Genomic DNA, 13,714 nt, shown 5'->3' with positions numbered 1-13,714 from the left:
GGGGTGTTTGGGTAGCTCAGTTGGTTGAGCATCTGACTCTTAATTTCAGCTCAGGTCTCAATCTCACGATTCTTGAACCCAGAGTCAGACTCATGCTGACAGCATGGAGCCTGCTTGGGATTCTTTCTCTCCCTCTTTGTCTGCCCCTCCCCAGCCCATGCTCTTTCTCTCCCTCAAAAAAAAATAAACTTAAAAAAATGAAATTCATAAGAATTTTTAAAAACAAGAAATATATCAGATTACACAATTATCTAATATGGGATTTTTCAGATGTGTGCTATAACCTATTAATGGATCACAAAATCAATCACATGAGAAAGATTCAGCATTTTTAAGAAAAGAAGGAAGAATAGTATTGGTAATATTAGAGTATTACATATTACACCTAAAGGGAATAGTAATATGTGGTGAAACATTTTTTTGCAGATTTATGCACTGACAATACACTGGTTCATGGTAGAAAACATAGTTCTTATGGGAGACACATTTGAGAAAGTGTGAAATCCACAGATTTTCAAAAAGAGCATTGAATTAAGTGAGGAAAACTGGGTCTCATCTTCTAAACACCACGTGCTCTTGGGCAAATAGCAGAAACCATGAAGTGGTTGACCTCTGAGGACCTTTCCAGCTCATGATTAGAATAAACTTAGTGGTTGGCTTAGGGAATCGGAGCCAACACCTAGAGACATTTTGAATTCTATGAAGTTGCCATTTTTATGTATAAAAAAACATTTGGAAATTTGTATTTCATTGCTAGGTCAGAAGGGTAAGGTCAGAAGGGAAAATAATATAGTGAACAGCTATAGTTGAAAAAAGTTATATGCTGAAAAAAATTAAATGAGAAAACAAACAACCAAGGAACGACAATCTCTTGATCATTGATTGGAAAAGAAACGAAAACCAAATGAAACTAACAAACATGAAAAGTAAGAGCTTCCACAGATGTGTGGTAGTGGTCCACCTCATATATGCCTTATATAATCAAAATTATAAAAACTCATATTAGTGGAGATAAAATATACTGTCAGAGCATGAATTATTCTATTGGTGCTAGCAAATTACTCTTGTTTTTCTGCTTTGTTATTTATAAACTGGATGACAGTTTTTTAACTAAATTGATCTGGTTTTTTCCCTCTGTTGTCAGAACTTGCTCCTGCTTTTGTATAAGAATGGTGGTTGAAGCAGTAAATGAGACTTAGGAAGACTTTCTAAATTAGAAGTGTAAAACGTTGATTGAAGGAAAAAAATATCAAACTTGTTATGGTGTCTTCTTTCTTTCTTCTTTATTTTTTAGTGCTTTTAGGTGGATATGCTCTCCTAAGATGACAACAGACTGTATTCTCCATAGTTTACCCTGGCCACATTCCTAATCTAATGTGTGCATTAGAATGCATAGCTTTTAACTCCTAAAAGTTTTAAGTTCTTCAAGGAGAATCATTTTGTAGAAAATGAAAAGCCAGTATCTACATTTATTCCTTAGGCATGCCTTTATGTGTATTAACGTTGCTGTCATAATCAATGTTTGTAATGCCTAGCTGCTTGAAATTATCTTGAGAGAAAAAAATCTCCTTAATAAATTTGGAAAACAAACATATTTTTTAATGTTTATTTTTGAGAGAGACAGAGAGACAGAGCACCAGTGCGGGAGGGCAGAGAGAGAGGGAGACACAGAATCCTAAGCAGGCTCCAGGCTCCGAGCTGCCAGCACGGAGCCCAATGCAGGGCTTGAACCCACAAACCACGAGATCATGATTTGAGCCAAAGTCAGATGCTCAACCAACTGAGCCACCCAGGCACCCCAAAAACATTTTTAAAAGAAACCTCATACATTAAAATGGTTTTAAAATAGAGTGAACTTGAAAAAAAATAATGCAAATGGTATCAGGTAGAAATTGTTGGAAGACCCATTGTGTGACTTCTACAAGCATTTTGAAGGTTTATTTTAGACCTAAATAAACATCACCTTAAACTTCAAAGTTGACCAGAGGTATCCTTTTCCTGTTATTTCTTCTGTTCTTCAAGTTTTTCCTCCAATGAGAAGAAATGAAACAAAATTAGTACCATAAGCCTTCTGCTGATGCTTAGAGTTTTAATTCAGGAATCCAATACCTTTTTGAGTTACAGGTACTTTTTTAGTTTAATGACAAAAGTAGCCTCTTTCTGCATAACCTTCCCATCACCTGCTAAGTCACTGTGAGTGGATGAGACCAGCAGCTCTTAGACAACTGGCAAAGCATTTGCACGCTTTAGACAGACTCTGGTAATAGGTTGGTGCCTTCTAACAGAAGATAGCTTAACCAGGCCCTAGTAAGCATTTTCACCTGCCGGTAGAAAAATGCATCTTCCTTTAATTTGTTATGGCTAATGGAATTATCATCTAACCTGAACATGCAAAGAGGCATGTACAAGTCAGATTTTTCATAAACTATGTCTTCCCACTTCCGATCACTTAATGAATACATATTAATTTCAATATGTCTCATATAGATCATAGAAACCAAAAGTACATGCAGTATAATATCATCTTAAAATTTTCCTACATGCTCACTGTATGTTGTATTAAAAATAATCTCATGACTCTAAACTAAAACTGCATCAAGGTTTACAACAGCTCTGGTGAACTTTTAGCGATTAGCTTGGCCTCATTCTCCACATGTATTCTTAATTCTCATATAGGATCAAATTCTTCGATGTATTTTTTTCAGATGTTAAAATCGGTAGCCTATTTTGTGATTCCAGATTTATCATTTCTCCTGTCTTAAAAATAAGTTTTAATAAAATATTTTTTCTATGCTATAACCTGAAAGGTTATCTGGTTGTATTTAATTATATTTACTTATCTTAAACTTATTTAAAAATAGTCATCCGGTTTTGTAAAAAAGTATTGATGGCTTTTGTGCAGAAAAATTTGCCCAACGATTCTAGAAAGTTTTGCTCTATTGCTTAAAGTGATGTTGCCAAACTCTGATTTGTTTCACAATCACTCAGGATCACTATTCAGAAGAAACCTTTTTTTTTCTTAGAAGCATAAAAGCAACCTTATTAGAAAGTAGGTTAAAAGATTGGTACATTTGAAATGATCTTAAAAAATTTAGGCTTAAGTCCTCAGTAATGTACATTTCCTAGTTCATTAATGCAGAAATACCGCACATAGATTTTAATCTCGGAGTTAATAATAAAAGCAATTTTCACTAAAAATATAAAAACTGTAATGGTAGAATCATGATATTGCATTTAGCTCTCCCACAAAAAGTCACTTTATTACTTTCTTTTGACACTTATTTTCATTCTGGGATTAATTTTACTATATAAGGGCTTCTTAACTATTCTATTAAAATTTCTATTCAGAAGCAATAATATCTAAGAGTGAATAATAGTCATGTAAATCATTATTTCATATTAATGTAAAAGATTTTGTAAGTTCTTATGAATTCTGCTGACATGCACAATTGTGAAAAGGTTATCTCTCCGTTCTGTAGTGATACGCGCTGGAACAAAGGAACCATTCTGAAAGCATCAGTGGAGTACATCAAGTGGCTACAAAAAGAACAACAGAGAGCTCGAGAATTAGAACACAGACAGAAGAAATTAGAGCAGGCTAACAGGCGGCTTCTACTCCGAATTCAGGTTTTTATAAAAATGTTGCCATGAACCACATAGCTTATATATGACTTATCCATCATCGGTTTTATTCATTGCCTCATTTATTTTTTTCTTATTAACAATTATTTTTCCTTCTGAAGGATTATTTTATTGCCTTTTAGAAGCTCATGAATTGGGTTGTTTCAATTAGATTTTGATTAGAAGTCCAGGATCAAGGTGGCTTTGGAAATAAGTGAATGACAACAGCTAATTGCAAATGCAGAAAATAGAACAAATTTTATAAATACACAGTACTATCCCAGCTGAAAAATAATAAGTAAAACATTTGTATCTCTAGATAAAATTGGACACTAAGGACTAAATTCTTCTCTCTCCCTTTTATTTCTTTAGTAACATTGCTATGGATTTCATTGCCCCAAGGCATATTGTGCCAGTATATATTAAGTCACTCCTCATCTGTTCATGTGACACAAAATATCAAAATATGGGTTTTCATAACTCCCAATATTTTTTATGTGAGCATGCTTATTGCCAGGTAAAGCACTACTCTGTTTCCATGAAATGGTCTTATAGTGAGAAATTAATCAGGAAGAATAAGTGAAATATTTTCCACTATCTCCAAATGGCTGTATTGTAATCTGAGCCACTATGAACCATTATATGTTATGCATTCCTTAGACAACAATGGGAGGAGAATTTTTTTTAATCTGTATAGTTTTCTCAGGGTTATTTTTCAGGTACTAGAAATATACTAGATTCCATTACTTTGCAAAGAATATTATAGTATGTATTACTCTTCATTTTGAATGCTTGTTAGTATTTTGTTTCTATTTCTGCTTTTCTGGTTTTCTAGAGTCAAGTTAACCTTCAAAGTCATTATTTAATTATTCTCATTTGAAATTGCAGGAACTAGAAATACAGGCTCGTGCTCATGGTCTGCCAGCCCTGGCTTCACTTGGCACAGTTGATTTAGGTGCTCATGTCACCAAACAACAGACCCATCTTGAGCAGAATTCAGTAGACTATTGCCAACAACTGACTCTGTCTCAGGGGACCAGCCCTGAGCTCTGTGATCAAGCTATGGCCTTCTCTGATCCTTTGTCACACTTCACAGATTTATCATTTAGTGCCTCTTTGAAAGAGGAACAAAGATTGAATGACATGCTACTGGATGACACAGTATCTCCATTTGGAACAGATCCTCTGCTGTCTGCCACTTCCCCTGCAGTTTCCAAAGAAAGCAGTAGGAGAAGTAGTCTTAGCTCAGATGATGGCGATGAGTTATAAAAAACAGACAGGCTCGATTCATCAACTGGGAAGCAATTCTATGCAGGTGCTATGCAATTACGTTCTGTTTCATATATTGCTTTGGCTTAATTTTTCCAAAAGGAATATACCGTTCAAGAGAAACTGATTATAAACGACAGAAGAATTCACAGGAAGAAGAAACATGGTGTTGAAGATTATTGAGAACAAAAAAGGAATTTTTCCTCTTTGACTAAGATGTCCAAATCTGCTTAAATTTTGTTTTCCTGGAAAGAGGTACAACATAAGAAATAGCTCTCTACTGATGTTTTAAAAGTAGCAATGGAGTGATGTAACATTGGAACTAACACACTGCAGGGAGTAAACCTACTGAAATATACAAACCTTTTCTTATTCGCTTCTAACTCCTTCCTAGTCCAGTCTTACCTTAGTTTTCAAGTATCAAGCTCAACAGACTTGGTAGTTCATTGCCTTTCTCCACTATCTAATGGGATGTGTTGGTTAAAGTTCAAATTTGATAGAGGAAATAGTTAAAAGACACTGTTATCTGTCACTTCTAATTGAAAAGTGAATCTATAATGAACATTAGAATTTTCCGCAATAAAATACCAAAAATATATAAAAACTTTGCTTTCTAAAATTAGGCCCTAATTCCTTTAGTCAGTTCAATTATAGTAATTCTAAGAATATCTTTGCATATTTATGGAGACATTCTATGTTCAAAGAAGGAACACACTGAATACTTTCCTTAAGAATCTGCACTGAAAATTTACCACTTCACACAAACATACACTTACACACAGGCACACAATGTAGGTAGTATATTTCCTTTTTGTTTTCCTTCACTTTTGTGATTTTCTAATCAGCATCAGAAACCACAGTCCAAATCCTCTCTTTTTCAACAAAAAGAGATGTTGGATAATCAATTTCAGTAAGTAAAATACACACACACACACACACACACACACACCCCTACTAGGAGAATTCCTCAGCTATCTAAAATTTATCGCTGTCTCTAAAAATGCATGTAAATTAATTAGGTGACACTGTTTTGCTCCAAATTGACAACATGGAAAATTAGTTTTCCAACTGACAAAATCATTTATAAAACAGACTCTTCGTTATTACGTTGAGCTCTGACTGGAGGACAAATCTCCATTCCCGTAAGTACTTAGAGCACCCTCTGACTTTGCTAGCTATGTTAGTATTTGTTAAAAATTGTGTGACTATAATGCTTTATTCAAAATTTTCTCTTTTGAGCTTGGGATTGGGGTTGACCTACCAAGGCTGTTGCTCAGTGCTGGACTTCTATGATTGCTCATCTGATCAATGAGTATTTTATGGAGAGATACTCAAACTGCAATGCATCCTGTGAAAATGTAGAACACATGAGCAAGATATGGTCTTACTCCTCAGAGAGTAACAAGACTGCATGAGAAACAACAGCAGAAGATAGAAGACACACGAATTAAACTCTACATGGTACAGTATAAGCTGTAAATATAGAAAGTCAGAGAAAATGAAAACAAATAAAGGTTGGAGAATCACAAACCTCTATGGGAAGGTAGAATGTAACTTATTTTAAAATCATAAATTTGGATAAGGGGAAGGCATATTAGAGAATAATATCAACCAAATGGTAAAAGTGAGAATAAGTTGAGGATGTGTCTTCATGGGACATTCGTTAGAAAGTTCTGGCCACCCTAGAAGATGCCAGCTTGAAAGTCCTGGAAAATAATATTGGCAACACGTTGTACAAGACCTTGAATACTAGAATGAAATGATATGGTATAAATTGAATTTTTTTTTTACTGGAAGAGATAAGCCTAAAAATTAAAATGCTACTGTACATTACTAAAGTAATTTGGAGATAATCTTTCTTGACTATTAACTTTGGGATAAATTTTTGAAAGGGTGCTTTAGGTATTACATATAGGGAACTATGTCATCATGAAATTTGAGACATAATGCTAATGAAAGTGGGAACATATTAAATTCTTATGGTCTAATAATTACCTCAGGCTTAGCTTACAACATTAGACCAGAGTTTGGAGAATTAAAATGATTTTTATTGTTTGACATGGAAAAATAATTCTAAATTTATGGGAATAGTCATTAGAGCCAGATAGATAAATTCATCTGAAATATGCCATGTGAAAAGAGCAATAAGATACATTTCCTCAAGAATTTTCAAGATAACATAATATACTTCTCACTTTATGGTAAAATCCCCCTTTATTATCTGGGTCAATAGTTTACTATTACAATATAAATCATAGAAAAGGAATATATTTTTGAGTCCATGTAAAACACATTCCAGATAGAGGCTGATCTCTATTTTCATTTTATCCAGTATTCTCATTTCTTCATATTCTGAGAAGACTTGCATTCATGATGTCATTACTCCGTCATTATTTTCCATTTTGTTAAAATACTACTGCGCAACCCTGAAACACATTCCTCATAATCTTAGCTAATGGAAGAGCTTGCCACAGGTGGTGGAGCCTGGACAAATGAGATCTGGAAAGGGTACGACTAATATTTGCTGCTACTTTCAGATTGTAATAGCTACCAGGGGACTGTAGAATAGGTAATGGATTTTTAAAAACTGAGTAAAGAGTGGTGCTCTGTCACACTTAACTGAAATAGATTAAAAAATTAATTTTAATGAGTTCTTAACTTTTTAATGTGTTGAGAATCTAATGAAAGTTATCGACTCCCCAGAAAAATACAGAGTTGTATATACAGCCGAAAATTTGCATGTGCCTGAAGGTTTTACGAACCTCCTGAATGTCTCATTGAATGCCAGGTAAAGAATTCCTCTATCAGTTCTGTTACTTTAATGGATAGAATTGTAGCTATGTATCTTTCAAGAGCTAAGTGAGTAGTTAATGTTATATACAGTGATGGAGGAGGGAGCCCTAGTTATCTGTATATCACTCTCTCAACTCCCAAAGTGAGGAGGTTGCCTAGGAAAGTGAAAGTATACCAAACACTAGACTATTCACAAAGGAAGTAGACCCCTTCTTATAAAGACCCCTACTTATAAAGTAGACCCCTTTCCCTGTTGTTTATATACCTCCTGTTATATACTCATGTTATATATTCATAGGCCAGTTTCTCTATGATTATTGGATATTGTAAACATCTGATGTTAACATTTTATTTTTTATTTTTTTTTTTTTAATTTTTTTTTCAACATTTATTTATTTTTGGGACAGAGAGAGACAGAGCATGAACGGGGGAGGGGCAGAGAGAGAGGGAGACACAGAATCGGAAACAGGCTCCAGGCTCTGAGCCATCAGCCCAGAGCCCGACGCGGGGCTCGAACTCACGGACCGCGAGATCGTGACCTGGCTGAAGTCGGAGGCTTAACCGACTGCGCCACCCAGGCGCCCCTGATGTTAACATTTTAAAATGAGCATATAAATATCAAAAATATATAAATCAAAAGCAAATTATTTGAGTACCTAAGAATCAAGAGAGATCCTGGGGAAACTGATGGATGTCTAGAATATTTTTGTAGAAATGAGACTTACTACAGTAAAACAGGTATATTATTTATCAAACAATTTTGTTACAAAAAGCATCGGCTATCGCTGGACTCTAATATACAATTAACCAAGCTTTGTTCATTCAAAGAATCAATGCATAATTGTAATTATAATAAAGTTTGTTTAAAATAAGATAAAAGTTTTATTTTAATTACTTTCTGTTATCTTTTCAAGATAATGTCTCATTCAATCTTTTGTCTCTACTTATTATAAAATATTGGCTATCATCTTTTCATGGATTCACATTAAGCAGCCTTTCTAATTCCAAATTATCTTGAAATAACAAGTGCCTCCTATGAGTACCTCTTCATATTGTTTTCTTTATTAGTGTCCTTTCCCATAACTGCAGAATTTATACATACAGACTAACTTTTCTCAGTTTACGGACATGATATCAGTGACTATAGCCTTCTTTCTGTGGGTACAAAAGCTCTAAATAATAAATACCCAGATGAGCTAGGGACATTGAGAAATAGCCTTCCTCGTTTTTTTTAACTCATTTTTTTCCACTCACATGACTGTAAATAAAATATTTAATAGCTCTTACTTTAAAAAAATTAGGCATGAGTTTCTTGATTTGGCATGCTCATTTACCTTTATGTCAGGGGAGAAGTTAGATTTCTCAACATTAAGAAGAATGTATTTTTTCTTTGTTTTGCTAGATTGAGTCATATTTGAATTTTATTATACTTCAAAGTGTCATGAAAATACTTTTTTGCGGTTCTGATATTGTGGAATTTTGATGTTTAAATTAATAAATGTCATAACTATAAGTGTTTTAATGTTTTTACAATATCCCTAGGCTGATATTTAGTGATCTTATAATATCTAAGATGTAGATGAAAACTGGAATCAATTAATCATTTGCTGTGTTATCAGCACTAGATCAACCATCTGGGTTTCTTGAAAACACCTGAAGGATTGAATTTTGCTTCAGTATTGATAATGACACAGCCCATATACGCTACATGGAATGACATCATTTGCCCTTCCAGTGGCCCGCATGTTGATAAGTATAAGATGTCAACTTGAGTTAGTGTAAGTTACATATACAGAGATTTCATTAAATGTGCTTAACAAATACTGAACACATTTAGAGTGTTGCTGATCTAATGTGTCATATGACCTTCCTATAATCATTAGTCTTTGCATATACCAATATTTTTCATTTGCATAATATTTAATTTGTAAACAAGGAAATGATTAAAAAACTGATAAAAATAGTTATCTTAAAATTTTTGTGTTACCTTTTTTTCTGTGAAGTTCATAGAGAATTTGAGTGTATAAGAGATTATCAGAAAATACTTATTTTGATTAAAAAAAAAAAACAACCTCCCACTGGATTCAACTAATTGAATCATGAAATGCTACTATTCATTGTTGTATACATAAAAGGGAATGTTTTGTCTTCTTCTTGTGAAAGGATTTGTGTATGTATTTCTACATATCCAAATTGTTTCTCTTAACCCTCAGTAAAATGTGTTTTTCCTACATTTATTTAATAGGCTTCAAGAATAAAGCTAAAGACTTGTGTTTGCAATGCTACCTCCCCCATTCCTGCACTACCATTTTTTTTTCAAAATTTCTGTATTGTCAACTTTATTTTTTCCAAAGAAATAAATTCTATCTCTGTGTTATTTAAAACTGGTGGTTATATGTAACAAACAAATGAGAAAATATGCAAAAGAAACGGTAGATTATTATTTTGCTGAAAGAATTATATACGATCAGAAAGTTACATGTTATGTTAATCTTTAATATACTGAAGTTTAAAAACTAACTAAATTCAAGGATCTTATCTAACAGCACTGCAGTTGCTTATGGCATACAAGGCTAAAACTAATTTAGCTATTTAATCTTAATAATAACAATGTAGTTAAAAATCTTTGACTTTAATAGTGTTCTATATATATGAATAGCTAAAGTAATGTTCCTATAACTGTAATCTAACATTGCTTAGATCAAGAAAACATTGCTAGTGTAATGAGACCATAGGATTTGTAATTATTGCTATTTTTCATTTTTAATAACAAAGTATGTGTCTTATTTTATAGGAAAATGAAGAAAATTGGTGTATACTCTAATACATACATAAATCTTTGTGCACACGCTTTAAAAAATGTACCAATATTTTCTTCGTATATATTAAATGAATGCATACACTTATTAAATGCTTTAATGTACTTTTTACTCTGCCTTTGTCTATAGACTGCACTGGAAAATGCAGAATGTGGGTTAATCATCCGAAAGGATACTTAACAGCCCCGAGACTTCACAACTGACAACTGCTCACTACACAGTCCATGCTGAAAACAGTGATCCAATATTTCCCTATTAATGAAAATAATTGTTACATTCTTTATTTTAGTCTCCTGCCATCTGCCTTTCCATGCTGTTATGGTTTTGATTTATGGGAAATATTTATCAAACTCTTGCAAATTTGCTAACAGGCATAATTGTAAGTGAAATCACTAAGAAACTCTGCAAAATATTTTAATATACTAGATGGTCCCCAGACAATCTAAGATAAATAGAATACTGTATTTTAATATGTAAAACATTTTAAAGCTGCTAATTGGTATTGACTAGACCTATCCCTTGATAATGAAATTAATAAGGATTTCAGTTAAATGTTAAGACACTGTGATATTTAATACCATGTTTATGAATTTTCTTCTACATACCTGCTTTAAAAATAATAAAACAGGATACCTCTGAGTTGACTATAGAAAATAATATTTTATATTCAAATACAGGTGCATTCCTTTTTTTAATTTTATTTTTTATTTTTTAAAATTTACATCCAAATTAGTTAGCATATAGTGAAACAATGATTTCAGGAGAAGTTATATCATATAAATATTTTTAAAGCATTAATCAATGCCAAAAAATATTGATCAATATAATAATTTATGTGTGGGAAGAAATAACCAATCTAATATAGATTTAAAAAGTCAGGATAACTTTTTGGCCCTATACAGACTGAAAATTTGGATGACTAAATGGATTTTATACCTGACTGTTTATTGTGTACGTACGTACATGTGTGACGTGCTTGGGTATGGATATATGTGTGCCCACATGGGAGCTTATAACAAAATTTTCTAATGTCAGGATATTGGAAATGACGCTACATATAAGAATATATTATCTTATGTTATTACTTATTGGAACCTACATATAGGCAACATTGGAAGCCGTCCCCAAATCTTGCATATTGGAAACACACACACACACAAACACACCCGTTGCTCGGAATTGGGTCAAAAAGCTGGAAAAGATGAAGACAGCTGTAACAGGTTTTACGATTTTTCGTTAAAATAAGTGATACATGTAGGTATCAACCATTTAGATATAACATAAGCATTGGGTTTATTGACCACCAATATTATTTATCACCCGCAGAATTCTAGCTATGGAGTGGTTAAGTGGTAAAATACAACAGGGCTTATTGGTTAAGTAGTGGATACCCTTCATGTAAAATATATATCAGTTTCATTAATTGGCAACTAGAAGACAAGAATACAACATTCTAGATGGTGATGATTTTGATAGGTCCGACCACATTGCGGTTAAGTATATGATTCACGTAATAAGAAAAAGGTGCCTGCAGGCTATTGTTCCTAGCATGGATTAAAATTTACATATTGCTTCTCCTTATGTCAAAACATCTGGTGCCTGCAAATGCTAACATTTCGTTAAAAAGTTTCACAAGCCAGGAAAAGTGGATTGGAAACATTGCACGGGAATCATTCAAGCATTATAATAGAATAAGAGCTATGTTCGGAAAAAATTAAATTGCTGCAAACAATACTATAGTCAAGATTGTAATTTATTTGCTTACGCAAGTGAAAGGTGATGCTGTGTGTCTGTGGAGAAAAATAGTGTTTGAGTTATATGGTTATCTCTTCAAAAATACTTATTTCATATAATTACATGGAGCAAGTCGGTAAGTCCTTCAAGATTTTACAATGACTCTTAACAATTTTAGAAGCCGCATATAGTTCTATGAAAGCCATTCTGATATACCTAAGAACAGCAAGAGGGGGATATCTGAGAATTGACACATTTTGGCATTAAATTTTTATTTATTCATTGGTAAATATAAAAGGTAGATTTAAGGTGTAGATGGATTACCTTTTCTACACAGGTCCCCAGATCAATAAAAATAAACATCCTTGCACCTTCCATCATAGTCCAGCCTTCTGTTCTGTCATCTAACAAGCCCACTTCAAGATTTTCCTAGTTTTAAAGATTTCTTCACCACCCAGTCCACAGTTATCCTTATTATTATGGTCCTTGCTGGCTATACTAGCTGGCTGCTACTTAAAATCTTTGTAATGCTATTTATTATACCTAAGCATAGATTACCCTCCTCATCAAATGGATGAGCATTGCAAATAAAACTTATGCCTTAGCTTTGTCTATATCCCCCATTACTTAACACTGCATCTTACTTGACATGTTATTTCCTTAATAAATCAATAAGTTATGGTTAATTTTAAGTAAGGGAGGTGTGCAAGTGTCAAATAATTCAGATAATGACATGATCTTCACTCAAGGCTGTGACAATTCATTGAAATGAATTTCTTCCAATCTCTCCTTCAATTCTTAAAATTGCAGTAAAATAAGTGTTTGTTTCTTTTGACTTATCCAAAATATGAGTTCCAGATATGAAAATAGTATCAAATGTTGCAACAATGGATTTAGAGAAATCTTATACTCTAGAATTCATCAATTTATTCATTCACTGTTCCTTTAATAAGCATCCCCCAAGGAATAATGGTTGTTGCTGAGGGGAATGTATAAGACAAAAGTAACTGAGATCTTTTGATAAAGTGTAGCAAAGGCTATTCTGGCAGAATTAAGGGTGCTATGGAAGCACAAATCAGGCATCTGTACCAGTATCAGGGAAACTGAGTTCTAGAGGCAGACTAGGAGCTGAGCCTGATGGAAGAGGGAGTGGTGAGGGAGAGAAGACATCTTTAAGCAGAGGCAACCAGTCAGATTACTGTTACTAATTCACAGGGCTCATCAATGCTTTCAGTACATGGAATGGTTGAAACTGTGTGGGGTCAGAAATTTTAGACTTATTTGGAGTAATTGGTCTTAAATTCTTATTTATCATACAAGATCTGGGTTATTCAGGTACTTGGTCAGAGGACCCTTGTGTTACTTCTCCTAGGCCCAGAGTAAGAAAGCATATATTATATGTTTCAGTGTGTGTGTGTGTGTGTGTGTGTGTATGTGTGTGTGCATGTAGGAAGAGCTGGAGGAAGTATACTGATATG

The 13,714-nt window shown here is 33.5% G+C and overlaps 1 protein-coding gene across 4 annotated transcripts in view; it reads left to right on the top strand.

The window, feature by feature from the left end:
* TFEC (transcription factor EC) overlaps nucleotides 1–8,091 on the top strand; it is a 71,263-nt gene extending 63,172 nt beyond the window's left edge. For 3 of the 4 annotated variants that reach the window (XM_047096235.1, XM_047096234.1, XM_047096233.1), the window contains 2 exons: nucleotides 3,480–3,627; nucleotides 4,510–8,091. In XM_047096235.1, the coding sequence (XP_046952191.1) occupies nucleotides 3,480–3,627; nucleotides 4,510–4,890 (529 nt within the window). In that variant the 3' untranslated portion in view covers nucleotides 4,891–8,091. The remainder of the gene's footprint in view (nucleotides 1–3,479; nucleotides 3,628–4,509) is intronic. The other variant, XR_006965164.1, reaches the window with a different exon arrangement.
* Nucleotides 8,092–13,714: the final 5,623 nt, after the last annotated feature.

This window comes from Lynx rufus, unplaced genomic scaffold (genome assembly GCF_022079265.1).
Source record: "Lynx rufus isolate CCGP_SWC_20201006 ecotype Redwood Valley unplaced genomic scaffold, mLynRuf1.p SCAF_4, whole genome shotgun sequence".
Lineage (NCBI taxonomy): Eukaryota > Metazoa > Chordata > Mammalia > Carnivora > Felidae > Lynx > Lynx rufus.
The sequence above is the reverse complement of the archived record's forward strand: the minus strand, read 5'-3'. Positions and strand labels throughout refer to the sequence as shown.